At 46.1% G+C, this 23,611-nt stretch overlaps 1 protein-coding gene across 3 annotated transcripts in view; it reads left to right on the top strand.

The window, feature by feature from the left end:
* Window positions 1-23,611, top strand: part of LOC137518168 (LIM zinc-binding domain-containing Nebulette) — a 252,739-nt gene that overhangs the window by 82,087 nt on the left and 147,041 nt on the right. For all 3 annotated transcript variants that reach the window (XM_068235597.1, XM_068235594.1, XM_068235596.1), the window contains exon 3: window positions 16,336-16,420. In XM_068235597.1, coding sequence (XP_068091698.1) covers window positions 16,336-16,420 — 85 coding nt within the window. The remainder of the gene's footprint in view (window positions 1-16,335; window positions 16,421-23,611) is intronic.

Below are 23,611 nucleotides of genomic sequence, written 5' to 3'. Positions count from 1 at the left end.
AGAGATCGAATTACAGTTGGCATTAGTCCCAGATGAGGGGGAATTAGAGAGGCTGAACTCTCTACATACATACATTCCTTCAGTCCTGTGCAAGAGTTCAGGTCCACTTTAATTGACCTTTTCCCAACTTGGTTACCAAGGAATTTCTCATCCGTGTGAACCGAACCTTCACACTGACTGCCCATTTTGTGACTTTTTGTCATTGTCCCTTCATGACGTCGCTGCACTTTTCTCATCCTGCGTTTTTCTGCCTGTTCAGCACATCACTCATTAGCAGGCTGAATAAGCAAACAGATTACAAGGTCATACATGACTAGCGGTGGTTCATAGGAAGATACAAATCATAATAGATACACAGTTTTTATCTACACTCTGTGACCAGCTTCACAATACCACCAGCAGCAGAGAATATAGGCGTCCTTTCTTTGTCAGTGGCCTCCCAGGGAAGAAAATTGCCTTATTACAGGGGAAGAAAGCATTCTTTGAGTTTAGCAGGTCCATTAAGCCGCCTATGTACAGAATAAAAGGCGTTGTACTGATAAGACTGATGAATATGGATGCAGAGGTTATCCGGCCTGTCTAAAGAGAAGGTTTTTGAGATAAATTTATGATGTAAAGGGTGGACAGATTTTTCTCTGTACTCGTACTTCCTGTCCGTTATGCTAGTGAAGGACAAAGCTGAAGGTTTATATTTTACAACATGCATGTAAATGAGCAACATCTGTTTCTGAGTAAAATTAATCACTGAGCTGTCATGGCAATCGCTAAATTGTGCCGCCCAATATTTTGGGATCAGAAACAGGGACAGCTTTAAGACACGCCCCTGCCACACCTTTAAACACACACAAACCACTCCCCTAGTCAACAGTGGTGTAACAATAGCACTCAATGATCGGAAGGGGGGTTGGAGTGCTAATGGGGCCCACACCCCCCTCGTTCCCGAACACCTGGCAGTGTAGTGCAGAGTAGTAGCCCTTGGAGTACGGAATATCACTTCTGCGCCTGCGCAGTACAATTGTGATGACGTCGGCCGGACCACGTTACCTGCACCATGGAGAGCAGAAGAAGCCGACCCGAAACCCGACCTGGCGAGGTCGGCTTCTGCAGCGGAGAAGACCGGGAGCCACCGGAGCTGCGGCGAGGGCACAGGACGGCTGCCTGGGGCTGTCTCCCCTTGTTTACATTGTATATATCTCTATTTATTGTCCAGTGCTGCATAATAGGATGGCACTTTTTTAAATACAATAAATAATAATAATAATAGGGCCATATTCAGTAAATGTCGGTAGAGTTTCTGTTCCCAGGCAGCGCATGACAATTTTACGCCTACTTACGCTGAGTATGTAGTGTGCATTGCACATTACCTAGGTCATGCAAGCATTGCAAGGGAACGCGTGTTATATAGGGAGGCCACAGCAACTTTACCAACAGTACTGAGTATGGCCCTCTGTTCCTCAAATCTGTACATAAAGTATAAAAGATGGCCTACAGGAGCAGAGGGAGGGGCAGGCAAGGGCGGACTTATACTTTGTTGTGGCCCTAGGCCAAGTTTTTTGTGGTCCGACTTCTATGTACAGCAGCGCCCCTCCCATTCCATGTGCAGCCCCCTCTTCCATGTGTAGCATCCATGTATAGCAGCGCCCCTCCCATTCTATGTGCAGCCTCCTCTTCCATGTGTAGCATCCATGTACAGCAGCGCCCCTCCCATTCCATGTGCAGCCCCCTCTTCCATGTGTAGCATCCATGTACAGCAGCGCCCCTCCCATTCCATGTGCAGCCCCCTCTTCCATGTGTAGCATCCATGTACAGCAGCGCCCCTCCCATTCTATGTGCAGCCCCCTCTTCCATGTGTATCATACAAGTACAGCAGCCCCCTCCCATTCTATGTGTAGCATCCATGTACAGCAGCGCCCCTCCCATTCCATGTGCAGCCCCCTCTTCCATGTGTAGCATCCATGTACAGCAGCGCCCCTCCCATTCCATGTGCAGCCCCCTCTTCCATGTGTATCATCCATGTACAGCAGCCCCTCCCATTCCATGTGCAGCCCCCTCTTCCATGTGTAGCATCCATGTACAGCAGCGCCCCTCTCATTCCATGTGCAGCCCCCTCTACCATGTGTAGCATCCATGTACAGCAGCGCCCCTCCCATTCTATGTGCAGCCTCCTCTTCCATGTGTAGCATCCATGTACAGCAGCGCCCCTCCTATTCTATGTGCAGCCCCCTCTTCCATGTGTAGCATCCATGTACAGCAGTGCCCCTCCCATTCCATGTGCAGCCCCCTCTTCCATGTGTAGCATCCATGTACAGCAGCGCCCCTCCCATTCCATGTGCAGCCCCCTCTTCCATGTGTAGCATCCATGTACAGCAGCCCCTCTCTTTCACAAACAGCTCCCTTGGACATCAGTTTCCCTTTTTCATGTTTTGCTTCCTATTTGCAGCCTCCTCTTTCATATGTAGCAATCCTTCTTTCATGTCCAGGTGCTCATTGAGCTGCAGCCGCACAAGACTTTGCGGCCTTTTTTCGGAAATCCTGGGGACAGGGATTTTTCTCTTCCTGACTCTCTAGAGATCATTGTATACAGTAAGTGTGTGCTTCCTTCGTTGCCATTTTCCTTACTTTGACACTTAATACATTTTTGTTGTGACATTGCCTCATGGCTCCTCCTGTCATTGTCACTTGTGAGGCAGCTGCTGTAGCATCTCATGCCAGGGAATGTTTACATTGCTTCCCAGCCATAGCATTGGCCCAAGACCTGGTTGCCATGACACCTCTTGTACTTGTGTGACCCTCAGGTGGAGGTGTGGGAAAACCGCGGGAGCCAAAAGCTGCAACGATGATTGGAATAACTTTCAAGTTACGGATCGCTGTTACAGAGCAGCCATACTTGTTACAGTGCCAGCAATGAGGCACGTTCGCTGATCTTTACAGGGAACCTGAACCGAGCAAATTATTTAAATAAACACATGATGCAAATGAATATTACATACTTACCTCACGGTCACTTCCCTCAGAAGCTCACCATTTTCTTCTAACAACAATTTCTTACAGTCCTGACAAGATTTTGTCAGAACTGAAATAAATCAGTTGCTGTCAGTTATAACTGAAAGGACAACTGATGAGCTAGGTAATGTCCATGTTTCCCTATGACTCACATAGGTGATGTTACAGTTTAACTGTCTGCTTACCGAGAAGCTAATATCATCACCATTTATAGCATTGCCATTCAGGTAAGTATACAAAAGCTATACAATTTGGTTTTCTCAGGTAAACTTTAAATCAGTGCCTTTCATACCTAGAATTGGCCACTCAAAGATTTAAACAAAGACACTGATTGGCCAGTGCTTCAGCATGTGACCAAGCGTTAACAGGTTGGGGTTGTAAAAAGTAGTGTAGTGCAGTGACAACATACCTTGTGTGCTTGCAATTAAATGTATAAATGGTATATATGTAATTTATTTCTTATATTGATATATAATTAAGGAGTTGTAATTGGAGTTACTACAAATGAAGCAGTTGGAATTTGGGTAGGAGGTTTTACGTGGTGATTCCACAGCCCTGATGTATATACAGTAATACAGTATATAGTACATCGCTACACAGAGTGTGTGGAAGAATTCATGTCACTAGCTGTCCTTCAGAGGAGTTTGCAATCTAATCCCTATTACAGGCGCAGGGTAATGTCCAGAGGTGCAGGTAACCATGCTCCACCTCCCAGGCTCCTCCTACCCACCTTTCCGCGAACAAGTGTGACCTGTCTCCCGATTCACCATTGCACTACCCCATAAATAATTAGTGGTGCCCCCTTATCCCCGCCCCCCAATAACAGGTATGGTTAACAGAACACCCCTTCTGCTCCCCCTGAAACAAGTGCGGGAGCATCAGTGATATCTATCTGGTATATAATTGCTTGTTGGGGGTTTAAAAGGTACTTTATTGATAAGGTTTAAAAACATCACCCGCGAGAGAACTCAAGCCTTGTACACATGTACAAGGCATGCTGCAGAGCGGGGATTAAGATCTGATCCCTCGGGTTTCATTGCATGGCTAAAGCTGAACAGACACAGCAGTGTGGAAGAGAAGTCACCCAGCTTTCGGGGTGATTGGGGAGATATTGAAAATGATTGGGAGGTTGGTACAAAAAAATATATATCTTGAATAGTGTTCCACTTACACCAACTAGTCACAGTAGTACAGTATATGCAAGGATATGAGTTCAAGAACAAGTAGAGCTCCGGAAACCAAAAATTCTATGCCAAAAATTTGCATAGAAAAAGTTTCTTAAAGTGAGATACAACTGTGATATAACATTCAACAAAAAGGTGGTTTCCTACTTTTTATTACCCATACAGTTATCATATTTGCTTTCGTGCACAAGTAATATTGCCTCTTTACAAATTACAAGGTCCCAAAGTACAGTTTATCTGCTCTGAAAGCTGTCATTGCATTGTATTGTATAGTTGCAGTATTTATGTATTACCATCTATCTAGTGAGCACTTCTCAGCTCTTTCTGCTCCTCAGCTCAGTACAGCTCAGTTTAGGCTGTTTGCTAATGTTTACTAAATGCATCTGACAAAGGAATGTAAACAAAAGATAATGTTATCACCTCTTCAGATGTGGCCAGAAGCTTTCCACTGAAGCAAGGGGATTTCCCCTGAAGAACAAAGTGCTGTGTTTAACTGTTTGAATGCTGTTCTGCTACATTTTTTTGTGGTAGTATATTTTATGCTGTAAATAATCTTTTAGTGTAAAGAGGAAATGCTAGGTTTCATACCTCTTTAATCAGATTTTGTAGGTATAGATGCACCAGTAGAGTGTAAAATACATATTAAAACCAGTTTAAAAGGGGGGGGGGGGTGTTCGAGGTGGACAACACATTAGTATGGTTTCAATTAAGGGGTACAATCGTTTATTTCTTACTCCTATAAAACCCTGAAATGCGTTTCGTGGGTCTGCAGTCTGCTTCCTCAGGAAAATAAGGAGTGACTGAAGTAGTGGTGAGACGGACAAAAGCCCCTAATGAGAAACATCTTATTATGAGTGTTTTTATTTATTTATTTTGGGGAGGGGGGTGGGGGCTTAGACTACTGAAAATATATGTTGTATGTTAGTGAGGTGAGATAATTAATGTTTTATGAATCAGCCCCCTATTGATGCTGCACAAGACTGCAGTCACTCAACTGCTAATTTACTAACCATTTAGCATCCTTCACTACATTCTGACATCAGTGAGGGCTCCAAGCCTCTGTCACCTAATAGCAGACAGTTTTTCCAGACATTCATTCCTGATTGGCTGAATCACTCTTCCTTTACTGCTCTCCAAGTTTAGTAACACCCCATTCTTGTACAGTAAAGCAGGTGTCACATAATAAACTTGTAATAATAATGATAATAATGCTGTATAATATGCTGACACATCTAACAACAGACTAAACTGCTGTTAAATTGTTCTGGGTGAGTAACGATTTCCAGAAATATCATGGCTTATGTGACAAATGTCCTCCCAGATGCCACTTATAGGGTGATATACTTGTGGGAAAGTAGGCAGGCACTCGGGGACAGCTGCGGATGACTGGCATATAAATGGATGCATCCAGTGGAACTATGTGCTCAGGACAGCAGGTAAAAGATATACAAAAAATTGTAGAGACAGGAAATGTCCAGCACTATGGTTAATGGTTTATTAGTACAGCATTGCAGAAAAGACGTGCTGTGGCAAAAACAACATTGAAGTGCAATTACATGTGAGATGCTAAACATCACAAAACATGGACGTCACTAAAACGTCTGTGCTGTACCTGGATGCGTTGGAGGTGGCTGGTGTGGGCGCCAGAGGGTGCACGGTCCTTACGACCGTTTCGCAAGGCGGTTGCCGAGCTTCATCTGAGGTGTGCACTAAGTGTGTGGAACGACAGCGGAACTAAATATGCGTCTGTGTAAAGACGGGCTTCCGTTACGCTGAAAGGGTCCGCCCTCTCCTATGTGATTGGTCCAGTGTTCCGGCTCCAATAGAAATAGAGCTGGAAGGTGACCAGCTGCCAAGAAACGGCCGCGCGCGCACGTCGGAGTGACGCTGTGGGCAGCGGCCAATAGCTGAACAGCCGGTCACTAAAGCCATACGTGTTGGCTGCAGTTGCCTAGCAGCGAGACCCTGGCCGCTACGGCGAATCAAGCCGCCCCGCCCATGTAAACAGAGAGGCAGGGTAAGTGTGACAAGCCGCAGCAAGACCAAATCTAGCGCAGGGCAGCGGATGACCAGGTCAGCGGCTGCAACCAATAAAAATCGGGCAGCCACTTATACTGGTCATTGGGAGTGGGAGTGATTCTCGCACTCTGGGGCTCATAAGCCTATCTAAATAATGCAGCATTGGGGCGGAGAGTGAGCATGGAGCAAAAACTGGAAGGAGATGGGTGGAGATTAGGCTGGGGTGTAGCAAAGGTGTGATAGAAAACAGGAAAGGTGAAAAGAGAGTGACAGTGAAGTGAGAGGGAAAAGAAAGAAAATGTGCATGGTACAGTAAAGAGATAACCCGAGAGAGAGGCGGGATGTCAAGACACCAGACAGACATGATATAGATATGAGAGAGGACAAGTTGCATCATGGTATCATAACGTTGAAATTACGACATTTTCAAAAATTTGTTTATTTATCATATTATTAAAAAAACTCATAAATGAGCCAACTGTAAAAAAGCCATATAAAAAAGAGAATAAATGGCTTAACAATTGCATGAAATTGAAAAATCGTTAGATAGAAAAAGATTATGCCATGATGTAAACGCCTGGGCAACAAAGAGTGGCCATAGGGGCCCATATATATAGGTAAAGGGGAAGAAGAACCTCAAGATCCAAAAACCTAAGGATCCAAGAAGCATGCAAGGTCCACATAATCATTTAGACCAAGCACACCCATCGCATCAGTGCGCAAGATCCAGTGTGCTTCTTGCCTAAGCAGTAATTTCTTCTTGTCGCCACCTCTACGAGGGGTATTGCAGACATCAATGCATGCAAACGACAAAAGATTTGGATTGTTTTGGTGGGCAGCCGACATGTGTTCGACTATCCTTGGGCAACCTTTGCTCTAAAATTCGTTCCTTAACCATCCTGGTCGTTTTGCCAATGTAAAAGCGTTGGCATGGACACCAAAGCGCATAGACCACATATTTGGTCCTGCAAGTGGCGAAAAATGGAACATTACAACAAACGGGACCTAGCTGATAAGATCCGCCTGTTTTCATAAAGTGGCAAGCTTTACAAAAGCCACAACGATGGTTACCTGTGGATGTAAAGTCACGCAGCCAGGTACGCTGTGGGTTTTTGTGAAAATCACTGTGGACCAGAACATCACCGATAGTAGGTGCTCTTTTAAAAGCTATCAGTGGTTGAGAGGGTAAATCTACTCTGTTTCCTCCTTTTAATAAGCTCTGATCTGTCTCTCATGGTAGCTTTTCTGATGGCTCTGTCCAGGGCCGCCTCATTATACCCTCTGACCAAGAGTCTTTGTTTCAGATCTTCAGCCTGGTTCAGAAAGTCTTCCAAGTTTATGTTGTTCCTGCGTAAACGCAGGAATTGGCCAAAAGGAAGAGACTCTGTAACATGCTGTGGATGATAGCTACTGGAATGTAAAATGGTGTTGGAGGCCGTAGGTTTTCGGTAGCCTCTAGTTATGATGCCTCCAGATGTGATGGTCAGTTCCAAATCGAGAAAGCAAATGCTTTCTTCTGACCACTCCATGGTAAAATGCATATTAACGTCATTTTGATTGAGGTACTCCAGAAATTGCTTAAGAAGAAGTACATCTCCTGACCAAAAGGTCAGGACGTCATCCACATATCTGGACCACATCCTCAGATTCGATCTATAGGGGTTATTGGCAGAATGGATATAGATTTCTTCCCAAGCGCCCAAAAATAGATTGGCGTAAGTACATGCGACGGGGGTCCCCATCGCGGTGCCTGAGATCTGCTGATACCATGACTCACCAAACATGAAAGCATTATGTGTGAGGACGAACTCCAAGCATTCACACACATATGCATTATAGGAAACATCCTTTTTGTCTCTATCCAGGTACATCTTAACAGCACAGACACCGTCAAGGTGTGGGATCCTGCTGTAAAGGCTGGTGACATCAATGGTCACCAGCAGGTCCCCCGTACACCACGATGAGGACCCAATGCCGCCAAGGACATCGATGGTGTCACCAAGGTGTGAGGGGAGATGTGACAGGAGTGGTCGAAGGATGTGGTCCAGATATCTGGAGAGTCTCTCCGTGACCGATCCCAGGCCCGACACAATGGGTCGTCCCGGGGGATCGGTCACGGATTTATGGATCTTCGGTAAGCAGTACCACACTGGTTTTACTGGGAAGGAAGGCAAAAGGTTATTAGCCAAAACAGGAGTAAGAAATCCATTCTCTACCCCTCTACGGAGGAGTGACCTCACGGCAGACTGATAGCTCGCCGTGGGGTCTCCTCTGAGGGGTCTGTAAGTCGAAGTGTCGGAGAGTTGTCTTAGAGCTTCCGCTTCATAACTCTCCGTAGAGAGAAGGACAACTGATCCCCCTTTGTCCGCCTTACGGATGGTGAGGTCGGGGCGATTCTTTAACCAGCGTAGAGCTCTACTTTCAACAGGGGTTAGATTCTGTGTTGCAATGGGGTAAACTAATGCTTTGATCTCGCTATCAATTTGTTTTTCAAAGAGGTCTATGCAGGAACCTGCTTGTGTGGGAAAGGGCATTATTGATCTACATGGCTTGAAGCTAGTGATGTCAGACAGTGGTACTTCAACCAGAGCTGAGTCAACCAGAAGTTCATTCAAGGCTGAGATTTCCCCAAGTTCTTTATTATTCCATGATCCCTGCAGGCTAAACCCTAAGGGGCCAACGAATGTCTGTTCGACTTTTTGGGGGCCCAACAAGGAAGAAGTTTCCTCCATTTTCATTTTCCCAAAATGGTGCTGGATGTTGAGTTTTCTGACTCCTTTGTAAAGATCCACCTTGAATTGTGCATAGTCGAATTGCTGAGTCAAAGAGAAGTTCAGTCCCTTATTAAAGGGAAGGTTCAGGGACTAACTAAAAAAAAAATAAATCCATTTCCACTTACCTGGGGCTTCCTCCAGCCCGTGGCAGGCAGGAGGTGCCCTCGGCGCCGCTCCGCAGGCTCCCGGTGGTCTCCGGTGGCCGACCCGACCTGGCCAGGCCGGCTGCCAGGTCGGGCTCTTCTGCGCTCCAAGTCCTGGTACTTCTGCGTCCCACGCCGGCGCTCTGACGTCATCGGACGTCCGCCGGGCTGTACTGCGCATGTGCAGAACTACTGCGCATGCGCAGTACAGCCCGGCGGACGTCCGATGACGTCAGAGCGCCGGCGTGGGACGCAGAAGTACCAGGACTTGGAGCGCAGAAGAGCCCGACCTGGCAGCCGGCCTGGCCAGGTCGGGTTGGCCACCGGGAGCCTGCGGAGCGGGGGCGAGGGCACCTCCTGCCTGCCACGGGCTGGAGGAAGCCCCAGGTAAGTGGAAATTGATTTTTATTTTTTTTAGTTAGTCCCTGAACCTTCCCTTTAAGGAGGCTTTCTACCCCTTCCGGTAGTTCCACGGTGGTCAAGTTCACCAAGCTCGTTTTAACGTTGGATGGCATCCTAGCTACTAGATTACTTTCCTCTTCTTGCCTTTCCCTCTCGGTTTGTCCTCCCGGGTAACTTATAGGGTGACAAGGTTCCCCGACTGCAGTATGTAGTGGCTGTCTGCAAGATGCCACTTACTGGGCGACAAGGTTCCCCGGCTGCAGTATGTAGCGGCTGTCTGCAAGATGCCACTAACTGGGTGACAAGGTTCCCCGGCTGCAGTGTGTAGCGGCTGTCTGCAAGATGCCACTTATTGGGTGACAAGGTTCCCTGGCTGCAGTATGTAGCGGCTGTCTGCAAGCTGCCACTTACTGGGTGACAAGGTTCCCCGGCTGCAGTATGTAGCGGCTGTCTGCAAGATGCCACTTATAGGGTGACAAGGTTCCCCGGCTGCAGTATGTAGCGGCTGCCTGCAAGATGCCACTTATTGGGTGACAAGGTACCCCGGCTGCAGTATGTAGCAGCTGTCTGCAAGCTGCCACTTACTGGGTGACAAGGTTCCCTGGCTGCGGTATGTAGCGGCTGTCTGCAAGATGCCACTTACTGGGTGACAAGGTTCCCTGGCTGCGGTATGTAGCGGCTGTCTGCAAGATGCCACTTACTGGGTGACAAGGTTCCCCGGCTGCAGTATGTAGCGGCTGTCTGCAAGATGCCACTTATAGGGTGACAAGGTTCCCCGGCTGCAGTATGTAGCGGCTGTCTGCAAGATGCCACTTATAGGGTGACAAGGTTCCCCGGCTGCAGTATGTAGTGGTTGTCTGCAAAAGATGCCACTTATAGGGCGACAAGGTTCCCTGGCTGCAGTATGTAGCGGTTGTCTGCAAAAGATGCCACTTACTGGGTGACAAGGTTTCCCGGCTGCAGTATGTAGCGGCTGTCTGCAAGATGCCACTTACTGGGTGACAAGGTTCCCCGGCTGCAGTATGTAGTGGCTGTCTGCAAGATGCCACTTACTGGGCGACAAGGTTTCCCGGCTGCAGTATGTAGCGGCTGTCTGCAAGATGCCACTTACTGGGTGACAAGGTTCCCCGGCTGCAGTATGTAGCGGCTGTCTGCAAGATGGCACTTACTGGGTGACAAGGTTCCCCGGCTGCAGTATGTAGCGGCTGTCTGCAAGATGCCACTTACTGGGTGACAAGGTTCCCCGGCTGCAGTATGTAGCGGCTGTCTGCAAGATGCCACTTACTGGGCGACAAGGTTCCCCGGCTGCAGTATGTAGCGGCTGTCTGCAAGATGCCACTTACTGGGCGACAAGGTTCCCCGGCTGCAGTATGTAGCGGCTGTCTGCAAGATGCCACTTACTGGGCGACAAGGTTCCCCGGCTGCAGTATGTATCGGCTGTCCGCTGTTTGCATTGGCGGAATAAACATTAACCGGTGTCAGAGGCCTCCTACGGTTGGAATGTCTCCTTGGAAGGGGTCAGATGAGGGACAAGCCAGATAGAAGGGCAATGCGGGTTGTGGTATGCAAAGCTTACATTGTGCAAATAGCACTTAAGTGGCAGTGAAGAATGGAGGCATAGGTAGGCTAAGAAGATTCCAAGAATAACAGTACAACAATCACTGCTTGTGACTTGTTCTCCTGAAAACAATAAATCCCACTATACCTGTAATCAGGTCCGAATTTACCTCACAGGCACAGATGTCCTGGCACCTTAGACTTCGCCCTCCATGAACTTACAGATTCCCACCAAACCGTACTACATGCCCTCCAGTATTAGGTAGCTAGAGGTGCCCTCCAGTATTAGGTAGCTAGAGGTGCCCTCCAGTATTAGGTAGGCAGAGGTGCCCTCCAGTATTAGGTAGCCAGAGGTGCCCTCCAGTATTAGGTAGCCAGAGGTGCCCTCCAGTATTAGGTAGCTAGAGGTGCCCTCCAGTACTAGATAGCTAGAGGAACCGCAGTATTAAGTAGCTAGAGGTGTCTCTGACTGAAAGGAAATCTTGTCAGTGGAATGCGGAGAGCAGGGTGAGAGTAACCCTTCCGTTTACACACTTCAGGACTCTGCATAGAGAAGGAGGGTGGGAGAAATTCGGGGAGGGGGGCGCTGAGGCGCCTTTTCATCACCAGGCGCCTGTAGACATGTGCCTACAGTGCCTTATGGTAAATCTGGCCCTGCCTCTAGTAATGTAGGATTTCAGTGTCTCTCGTAATGCTCATTGCTTGATCTTTAGCAGCTACCATATGGGCAAACTGGACACTTGTCAAAGGGCCCCGAGCGCCTGCCGCTACTCACCCCCCTCTCCCCCGTGACTTGTGTTCCCTTGGGTCGCTGCAAAGTTTTTGGAAGTACAGGTAGCCCCCGGTTGGTTAACAAACGAGATAGGGACTGTAGGTTCGTTCTTAACCTGAATCTGTTCTTAAGTCGGAACATTGTGCCATCTCTGTCCCCTGTACCTCCTCTGTGCCTCCAGTGTCCCTCTCTGTGTTGCCTCTGACACCTGTACCTGCTTATACAAGTTTAAAAACCATTTTTTCTTTGAATTTTTTTTAAATCAATTTTTCTCCCAAAAAAGTCCAATTTAAAAAAAAAAGTGTAGGAGGGGGCGCACAATTCATTCAGTTGTCATTCCTAATTGTGTAGGAAGCAGAAAGAAATAAGAAAAGGGGATACATAGCAGTGACTGCAAGCCAGATAACTAGAGATTAAGGTGTTGGGGAGGTTGTGGGCCCTGTGGCACCTCTTAGTCTAATAACAATCAGTGTGTGACTGCTGGGGTGGGTGGGAGGGATGGAGGGGCGCACTTTGGTGTCTCAGCCTTGGGTGCAGGAGGACCTTGTCCCGGCTCTGCGTTATACACGTTATCAGCTGCGTTGGACTGTTTGCACATGCTCAGTAATGACTTGCCGACATACTCTTCATTGCCTGTATTTTTTTACTGTATCTGCTGTATGCGACGGTAACGCTGTGTTGCGACTTTTTGGGCGCGTTGCGTTGTAAGTTTGTGGTGCGACTTTAACGTCGCATCAAAACGCAACGTCCCACTGTGAATCTAGCCTGAACCTACTGTAATGGAAAAGCGCACCAGCAGGAACAAGCGTCTTGCTATGCCACCGAAAATGGTGAAGGGGCCCCCAGGGAGCACAATAAAGTTTGGGGAGGGAGGGGGGGGGGAGCATGTTAATATTACTGTTACTACCGCACTGTACCATGAGCTACGCTTTTAGCCCCACCCGCAATACTCGAGTACTAACGTTTGCTATGGTGATGTGCGTTAGTAACGAGCGCAAAAGCGGCAATCATATTTTTGTCACTGGCAGACTGTGCTTGATTGCCAGTGACAAAAATCTGATCAACCTTTAATAAATAAAGTTATATAAAGCTGGTGATCATATGTCAGAATTTGAGACACAAAAAGGAAAATTCTGATCTTTTGTTCTCCATCTATAGATACTGTAATTGTGCCCTTAAATCTGATTGGTCGCCATGGATAAGTGTCCTCTTCAGGTCATCGCTGTTTGGCTGAATCAGCCTATCGTGCGTGCCAACATCATATCCTTCACACGCTATCTCCTTGCAGCGATGAAGCCGCCCTGCGTGACAGCGAGCGGCAATGACACTACAGCGCTGTCACTTCTCATCGCCGGCAATTTCTGACCATCTGTGTTCCAAGTCACAAAATATACAAAATAGAAAACAAATAAATCCTGCCGCTGCCACATTGCTTGGCAGTGCTCCCGGTCGCCAGGAAACATATGCCCCACAATGCCCCGTGCCTTATGTTCCTCTCCCTGTACTCATCACACAGGCGGCAAGGATGCAAATACACTCGGAAATTAAAGGTGGACTCTAGCATCTCCCATGAAAGCATGATCTTTCACACCATACCTAATTTAGACATTTGGCTTAAAATGTGGCCCTGATCTAAAAAGCAATATACTTTTTAACCATTTTAATAGAATACCGGTACAATTTTTATTGCTGCTCTGTTTTTGGTGCAGCATATTGCCAAAGAGTTTATTTAATAAATATCCTTATGTTCCCTCTCCTTCTCCACTCCTAACGCTAACCTCCCTCTTTACTCCTAACCAGTGGCGTAGCTAAGGAGCTGTGGGCCCCGATGCAAGTTTTACAATGGGGCCCCCCAAGCACTTTATACGTAACAATTGATACGGCACACCAAAACCTGCCAATGGCAACTACAGTGTCAGAGGTGCAAGAAAGGGATGGGGAACCGTTTGTTAATGATTACCACTATTCAAAGTATCTATACAAGTGATTATTATGAGCATAGGACCAATACAGAGCTAATACTGTAGTTGAGGGAGGGCTCCTCGGGGCCCCTCTGGCCCAAGGGCCCCGATGCGGTCGCTACCTCTGCACCCCCTATTGCTACGCCCCTGCTCCTAACACTAACCTCCCTCTTTACTCCTAACACTAACCTCCCTCTTCATTCCTAACCCCTCCCCCCCTTTAGGCCTAACAGTAACCTTCACCTCTCTACTCCTAACACTAAACTCCCTCCCTCTCCACTCCTAACACTAACCCCCCCCCCTCTTCAGGCCTAACACTAACCTCCCCCTTTCCATTCTGAACACTAACCTCCCCCTTTCCATTCCGAACAGTGCACTAACCTCCCCTTTTCAGGCCAGACACTAGCCCTCCTCTCCACTCCTAAGGGTACGTACAGACATACGATAACGATCGTTCGTTCTGAACGACGAACGATGTTAAAGGAGGTATCGGCCGATGATCGTTTGAAGAAAGGCTACTTTGAACATCGTTCGTGTACGAACGATCTTGGAACGAGCGTTGCGTGCGCAACATGATTAATAAACTGATTTCAAACACAAGTGTCAAAAAGAACTGTTTGAGCATGTGCAAAGCTTTGAGAACGAACGATCAACGACCGATCGTTGTACAGACATTACTTTTTGAACGATGGTCGTTGGAAAAGATCTGGCAGAATGGATCGTTCTTTACCAACGACATATCTCGTTGGTCGGTCGTTTTAACGATCGTTCGTGCACTTTTTACGAACGATCGTCGGGCAATGCCGTCGGTAACGATCGTTTTAAACGACTATAGTCGCATGTCTGTACGCACCCTAACACTAGCCTCCCTTTCCACTCCTAACACTAACCACCTTCTCCACTCCTAAAACTAACCTCCCTTTCCACTCCTAACAATATTTTCCTTCCCTCTTCACTCCTAACACCAGCCTCCCTCCCCACGCCTAACAATTACCTCCCTCTCCATTCCTAACACTAACCTCCCTCTCCACGTCTACACCCCCCCCCCCCCATTCAGGCCTAATGCTAACCTTTGCCTCTCCACTCCTAACACTAACCTTAGCCTCACCATTCACATTATCTTTTAAAGACTGCCCCTATATGAATGCGCCTACAATGTAGCTAAGCTCAATACCGATCCGAGCGCCATTCCAGCTGCTTCCCCCTGCAGCTCCTACCGCTCAGCTATGTCATAGCAGAGCAGCCACGCCAATGTTACCATCAGCTATGTGACAGCCGAGCACTCAGCTATCTCTTAGCAAAACACCCTGATGGCAAAGTCATGTGCCAAAATGTATGGTCCCCATAGGCACAAAGTTATACTGTGGTCTATAAAGAAGCCAAAATATATGACAAGTGTCCATGTGCCCAAAACAACTGCTTTGCTTTTAATATACAGGTGTGTTTACTCCAGTCTTTAGTTTTAGCTTTTACTCTATACTCTCTTTTACTGACAGTAAACTAGCAGCAGTGTGTTGTGCTCCCTGTTTGAAAAATGTGCTTTGAAACCGTTTCCTTATCATCTGTTGCTGTAAATTGACCATTGATGCTCATTTTGATCACTCTATTGACGTTTGGATAGCATTTGCAAACGGGAATATAAACTCCTAATGATGACTCATTTTTGTCATGTACTGTAAACGATGGCAGGGACAAGCTTGGGTTTTAAAAGCATAAATAAAATCAGCAATGTAAGTGCATTGCAGTACTGTCCAAAACCAGCTAGTGCACCAATTAAAGGACACCTGAAGTGAGAGGGATATGGAGGCTGCCATATTTATTTTCTTTTAAGCAATACCAGTTGCCTGGCTGTCCTGCTGATCCGCTGCCTCTAATACATTTAGCCATAGACCCTGAACAAGCATGCAGCAGATCATGTGTTTCTGACATTATTGTCAGATCTGACAAGATTAGCTGCATGCTTGTTTCTGGTGAGATTCAGACACTACTGCAGCCAAATAGATCAGCAGGGCAGCCAGGCAACTGGTATTGTTTAAAAGGAATTAAATATGGCAGCCTCCATATTCTTCTCAATTAAAGCGGACCCAAACCAAACATTTTTTAAATTTAAAATATTTAGTTGCACCACTCTGACACATACAAAGATAAATAAACACTCCTTCAAGCCTATGAGCATTTCAGTGCATGCTTTTCACCCTTCTCTTTTAATAACTAGGGTTATACAGGTGGCAGCCATTAGCAATTCCTCCTTTTCCAGACACCACCTACTCCACCAGTCTGCCGGATTCTGTCCCGGCAATATGAAAGGAAGGGAGGGATTTCTCCAATAAATGTAAAATATTTTATATTTGTCGCCATGCAGCTGAAAAAATGCTGCTATTTATTATAATTTAGAAAATAGATTTTATTTCTGAAATCTTGTATTTTTAATTTGGGTCCACTTTAAGTGGTCCTCGAATTCCTTTATTGCAGCTGCATAAAGCTTATTTGCAATAATTTGCATTTTTGTTTTAATTGCAGACACTATCCAAAACAGTCATTCACCGCAGTGATGGATACTCCAGAAAACCTCAGACTGAAACAGCAGAGTGAACTGCAAAGCCAGGTAATTCAAATACTGATCCGAGTATTTTTTTTTTTGTGACTGTGACCTGACAGATCTGGCTGTCTAACTATTGATGTCCTTCTCCTATTTACCTTGCTACTCTTATGCCTGGTACATACGATGCAATTTTCCGTCAGATGACGGTCAAATGGATTATTTTCATCAGGTCAGATCTGATTTCCGTTCGTTTTTCTCATCGTTTTTGGATAGAAGGGATCAGAAAATCAATCAGGAAAAAAAAAACGATCAGAAATAAGATCAGACCTGTCAGAAATAATCAATTTGACCATCAATCTGACGAAAAATGGCATTGTATGTACCAGGCATCGAAAGGATGCTTGATGTGAGACAGATATGGAGGCTGCCATGTTTATTTCCTTTTAAACAATGCAATGCACAGGCCTGCCAGCATACAGTCTGGTGTGCTGGTCTCCGATACAATTGCATGCAGTGTCAGGCCTAGTGCACACCGAGCGGTTTTGGTAGCGTTTTTAGAACCGCTTGCGGATGTGGAAACGCTTGGGTAATGTATTTCAATGGGCTGGTGCACACCAGAGCGGGTTGGTTTTAGCTGAAACGCAATCTCCCGGGCTGCAGCATTTTTTGGATTTCGGAGGCGTTTCTGCCTCCAATGTTAAATATAGGAAAAACGCAAAACACTTGATAAAACGCCAGATCAGAGAGGTTTTCCAGGTGTTTTTGTTACAGTAGCTGTTCAGTAACCGCTTTACTGTAACAATATCTGTAATCTGCTACACAACAACGCTACACAAAACCGCAAAATGCTAGCAAAACGCTTCATAATAAGAAAAACCGCTTCAAAAAACGCTAGTGTTTTGCGGATCTGCTAGCGGTTTTTGGTGTGCACTGGGCCTTATTGTTTATAGATATATGGGTTATGTTTCCCTGTCATGGCGGCTCTTGAATAAGTGTTATACAGTATATACTGATCATAGTGGTTGCGCCTATTTATCCTCTGTGAGTAGCTATAACCTTTTTTCTTACTTACCAATTAGGTTTCCTCTCAGCAGGATGGATTAGGTGCTCCTAATATACAACTTGACCTCAGATCCCTAGCTGTCGGGTGTAAAGGGGCCTATAGGGCTCATTTCCACTATAGCGAATCCGCATGCGTTGTCCGCATGCGGATTCGCACAGCCAATACAAGTGGATGGGCCTGTTTCCACTTGTGCGTTGTGCGGAGCGTTTTTGTGTGCGGGGAAAATCTGCACGGCAGAGCCGTCAGAATTCGCTCCCCGCACACCACTAAGCGAATCGCATATAATGTATCTAATAGGGAAATCGCATGCGGTTTTGGCATGCGTTTTTCCCCGCGATTTCGCATGCGATTTCGCATAGGAGGTAATGTTAATTTACACAGGCAGTGACATGGTTAAAATCGCCCACCTACTACTCTATGCGAAATCGCAAGCGAAAACGTGGGAAAAACGCATGCAAAATCGCACCCGCATGCGATTTCGTCTGCAGTGATTTCCCGGCGATTCCGCACCGCACAAGTGGAAATGCAGCCTTACACTGGTCGATTTCAGCCATTGATCGATTCTATAGAATCCATCAATCGATCGGAAATTGATTCTATCTAATCTATTGATCGATCGATTTGCAGACGATTTAGTTTGATTTCATCTATCTGAGAGAATGGGAAATCTAGGGCGATCAGCTGCTGGCAGCAGATCGATGGCCCATAGAGTTGCATTGGATCCAATGGTCCAATAATGCTTTTTAATAGATTTCCAATAGATTTTATTCTGAAATCTATTGGAAATCTGTTCCTAGTGTGTGGCCACATCAGATAGATTCCTGTCAGATTCGACTTGACAGGCACCTGACAGAAATCTATCTGATGGTCGAATCTGCTGCAAATCTATAAGTGTATGGCCACCTATACACTGATATCTAATTTGATTTTACACCTCTCAGCTATACTTGATCTTACGCTTCTTCATAGTAGAGGTCATTGATTGACGATAAGACAGTACTATATACTGTACATACAGTTTTATATAGGTGCCATTCAACGGTTGACACCATTTGTTTGTTATATTGATATTATGGTGTATGGTTCTAATTTCCATTAAATCTGCTATTTTTGAGCAGCATATACTGGTTTGTTCTCTTTCTCCCTTTTTTTTGTTGAATTTGTAGCGTTTACCAGTGCTGGTACCTGCATAGAACCCACACCTTATATACACAGGGCCGGCGCTACCATAGAGGCAAAGGAGGCAGCTGCTCCCGGGCCCCAGAGCTTGTAGGGTCCCCCAGTGGCTACAAGAGGAAATTTTTTTTTTTCAAATCGGCCTTATAGTTTTTGAGAAAATCGATTTTAAAGTTTCAAAGGAAAAAAAATACACATTTAAAAATCTGCCGACTTTAATGGTTAATAGTAAATCCACCTTAAATGCTAGAAACCCTAAATTTGCAGGATATGTTAAGGAGATCATTAGAAATAAGAGGAAATTGAAAACAATTTTTCAAAAAGACGTTGTAGTTTTTGAGAAAATCGATTTTAAAGTTTCGAAGGAAAAAAGTATACTTTTAAATGCGGTAAATGTCACTTTTAGTAGGAAACCTAACGGTAGTGTAATTTTACATGCATCAAATGAAAGCGCAATAAATTTCCTGATGGGGTTTCCAGGGGGTCTATACGCAGCCGCAGCGCTTTGGCCAGGGATCGCTATACAGCCGCAATATGGCTGTATGAAGATCCCTGGCATTTTTTTCTATTTTCCCAATTTTTTTTTTATGTTTAGAGTGTGGGAATTTTTTTGTTTTTTTTTAATTATGTGGGGTCCCCCCTCCTGAAACTTTTTAACCCCTTGTCCCCCATGCAGGCTGGGATAGCCAGAATGTGGAGCTCCGACCGATTGGGACTTCACACCCTGACTATACCAGCTGCAAAAAAGGTCCCCTAATGCCACGGATTAGCATTCGACACTATGCCAGCAGCAGTGACAGCCACTGATTAGCAGCTGCCATTGTGCCAGCAGCCAGGGGCGTAGCAATAGTCATAGCAGCCATAGCAGCTGCTATGGGGCCCTGGAGCATAGAGGGCCCAGTGGGTACTTCATGCAATCACCACTTGTGTTTCTCCACCATCTGGCCTTGTCTCAGTGCCCATGGACTCTGTGCAGTGTTAATTGCATAAGTATGTAAATTGCCCAATTACGGTAACTCATATCCATAGTGTAAGTGCAGATGGCGTCGCTGAGGGCCCCATGAAAGTTTTGCTATGGGGCCCCCATGATCTCTAGCTACGCCACTACCAGCAGCAGTAACAGCCACTGATTAGCAGCTCCCACTATGCCAGCAGCAGTAACAGCCACTGATTAGCAGCCTCTTATTATGCCATCAACAGTAACAGCCACTGATTAGCAGCCGCCACTGTGTCAACAGCAGCAACAGCCACTGAATAGCAGTTGCCACTGTGCCAGCAGCAGTAACAACCACTGATTAGCATCTGCCACTATGTCAGCAGCAGTAACAGCCACTGATTAGCAGCTGCCACTGTGCCAGCAACAGTAACAGCCATTGATTAGCAGCTGCCACTATGCCTGTAGCAGTAACAGCCACTGATTAGCAGTTGACACTTTGCCAGCAGGTGTAACAGCCACTGATTAGCAGCCTTCAATGTGCCAGCAGCAGTAACAGCCACTGATTAGCATCTGCCACTGTGCCTGTAGCAGTAACAGCCACTGATTAGCAGCTGCCACTGTGCCTGTAGCAGTAACAGTCACTGATTAGCAGCTGCCAGTGTGCCAGCAGCAGTAACAGCCATGGATTAGCATCTGCCACTGTGCCTGTAGCAGCAACAGCCACTGAATAGCAGTTGCCACTGTGCCAGCAGCAGTAACAGCCACTGATTAGCATCTGCCACTATGTCAGCAGCAGTAACAGCCACTGATTAGCAGCTGCCACTGTGCCAGCAGCAGTAACAGCCACTGATTAGCAGCTGCCACTGTGCCAGCAGCAGTAACAGCCATTGATTAGCAGCTGCCACTATGCCTGTAGCAGTAACAGCCACTGATTAGCAGTTGACACTTTCCCAGCAGGTGTAACAGCCACTGATTAGCAGCCTTCAATGTGCCAGCAGCAGTAACAGCCACTGATTAGCATCTGCCACTCTGCCTGTAGCAGTAACAGCCACTGATTAGCAGCTGCCACTGTGCCTGTAGCAGTAACAGACACTGATTAGCAGCTGCCACTGTGCCTGTAGCAGTAATAGCCATTGATTAGCAGCTACCACTGTGCCAGCAGCAGTAACAGCCACTGATTAGCAGCCACTCATTATGCCAACAGCAGTAACAGCCACTGATTAGCAGCCACCCATTATGCCAGCAGCAGCAACATCCACTGTTTAGCAGCAGCCACTGTGCCTGTAGCAGTAACAGCCACTGATTATCAGCTGCCACTGTGCCTGTAGCAGTAACAGCCACTGATTAGCAGCTGCCACTGTGCCTGTAGCAGTAACAGCCACTGATTAGCAGCTGCCAGTGTGCCAGCAGCAGTAACAGCCACGGATTAGTATCTGCCACTCTGCCTGTAGCAGTAACAGCCACTGTTTAGCAGCTGCCACTGTGCCTGTAGCAGTAACAGCCAATGATTAGCAGCTGCCACTGTGCCTGTAGCAGTAACAGCCACTGATTAGCAGCCACTCATTATGCCAACAGCAGTAACAGCCACTGATTAGCAGCCACCCATTATGCCAACAGCAGTAACAGCCACTGATTAGCAGCCACCCATTATGCCAGCAGCAGCAACAGCCACTAATTAGCAGCAGCACTGATTAGCAGCTGCCACTGTGCCAGCAGCACTATGTCTGCATACTGAAAGGCACATGCTAACTGATCAAGGTATATAGTTTATATCCTGTGAAAAAGTTTAATTTGACAAAATGTCACAGGCATGGTGTATCTAACAGCAATCAGCAAAAAATTCAATTTTTTAAGTGTTTAATTTTGTTGCTTCGGCTCCCAGCACTCTCAGTAATGGCAATATGGCCCGTGGTCTAAAAAGTTTGGGCACCCCTGCCCTAAAGCATGTACAGGGTATAGGTTTGTCTAGAATTAATGTCCTTAAATGTGTGAAACAGCCCTCAAGTCTATTGCACATGCTCAGTAATGTTCATCCGATCATACTTGTTCTGGAGGACAGCTTAATGAATAACCCCCTCCCGACACACTGCTTGGCTATAGCAAAGAATAAGTGACACTCAGTCTCATTTTTGCTGCCCAATACGTTCATTATATACTTGATGATACTTGAGTATTACCCTACAGAAGTCCATAAACTTTTTGCATAATTATGTATTTATAAAGCACCGACATATTACGCTGTGGTGTACAGAGTATATTGTCTTGCCACCAACTGTCCCTCAGAGGGGCTCACAATCTAGTCCCTATTGTGGTACTTTGGAATTTTCTTTTTAAATATTTAACATTTAGGATGCCCTTTACTTAATTATATTAACTTAGCCAACTTGAGTGGATAGGTTGGGTTTTTATCTAAATGTTCAGCCTTGGGAGTGTGGCAAGCCTGGTGGGGATGGCTAGTGTCCATTTGAGATTTGTAAATATGTTGATATAAATGGAAGTTACATATCCTGCTCCTTATAAAAGTTAAACTAGCATTGGTTCTTCATCTCTAATTTCTCATCTTTTATCTGGCAGTCTGCATGCAAGTCTATGAGCAATGGATGTGAGTAGGATGTGCCCTCTAGTGACCATGTGCGGTAATGCAGCTGTGTATGCATCATGTCTGTGAACAGCATGATTCAGTTCAATTCATATCCAAAAATATATATATATATATATATTTTTATGTTTAACATGGATTAGTGTGTGAGAGTCTTCACAATATTTTCAGCAAATCTTTCAAAATGTACAAGTTGTATAAATATGGCCAGTTACAAATATTTTTATTGATCAATTAGATGATAATGCCATCTAACGTGCTTTACTCAGGGCCAGATTTACCAAAAGGCACTGTAGGCACTTGCTTACAGGCGCCTGATGATGGAAAGGTGGCTCACTCCCTCAGAGTGGCTCCCGCCTTCCCTATGCAGAGTCCTGGTGAGAGTGTAAATGGGAGGTTACTCACCCAGCTCATGTCATTCCACTGATGAGATCTCCCTTCAGTCAGGAGTACCTCTAGCTACCTAATAATTGGGAGCACCTCTAACTACTTAATATTGATGGTACTTCTGGCTACCTAATACTAAGGGGGACCTGTAGCTACCTATGACAGGCAGGGAAAGTAAGGGAGAAGTCACAGCTGGGCCAGCCAGGAGCCAGCGCACTTGCAGTGAGGTTTAGCAGGTGTTCATAGGTTTATGGAGGGCAACGTCTAGGGTGTCAGGACATCTGTGCCTATAGGCACCTGTGAGGTAGATTCGGGCCTGCCTGTACTTCTTGGGAACAATATTGAGACAATTGAATTTTGTATTTTGGTGTGTGTGTGTGTGTGTGTGTGTGTGTGGGGGGGGGGGGGGGGGGGGGCTAGAAGGGTGGAGTGAGCTGGTTAGACAGAGACGGGAGAGTGGGAGAAAGAGATAGAAGAGATTGGGGGAAGAAAGAGGTAAATCTGTTTGAAAAATGTCTCCTTCTTAATAAAAGACCACCTAAAATATTGTCTTCACTATTTGACTGCTTAAAAATCACTAATCAATCTGATTTCCCGCCCTACTGTAAAAAATGGGATCTTAACTTAAAAACTTCTTTGAGAGAAAAATGGCCAAGAATTTGGTCCGCTGTGTGGACAAACTATGACTTAGACATACAGTGGATGCAATTTAAGGTGGTAGCTAGGTGGTATCTAACGCCAGAACGGGTGGGTAAATTTAGATCGGGGATGAGCGGTGACTGTTGGAGATGCGGGCAGTCAGGGGGGTCAGAAATACATATGTGGTGGAGCTGCCCATCGGTCTCACCTTTATGGGGACAATTAATGGTTCTTGGAAAACAAGTGATAGGGCCTGTACACACTGCTGCGCTTCCGCTGCGTTTTTAAAAACGCATGCGTTTTTAAAATCGCAAGGTCTTTTGAAAAAGAATGAAAATCGTGATGACTTGCACACACTGGTGCGATGCGTTTTTAGAAAAACGCAATCGCAGTGCCTGTTGCGCTTTTTTAAGCGCAGCGGATGAAAAACGCATTAAAAACGCATGCGCTTGC

Source organism: Hyperolius riggenbachi, chromosome 5, assembly GCF_040937935.1.
Source record: "Hyperolius riggenbachi isolate aHypRig1 chromosome 5, aHypRig1.pri, whole genome shotgun sequence".
Lineage (NCBI taxonomy): Eukaryota > Metazoa > Chordata > Amphibia > Anura > Hyperoliidae > Hyperolius > Hyperolius riggenbachi.
This window is presented reverse-complemented; position numbering and strand designations above follow the sequence as displayed.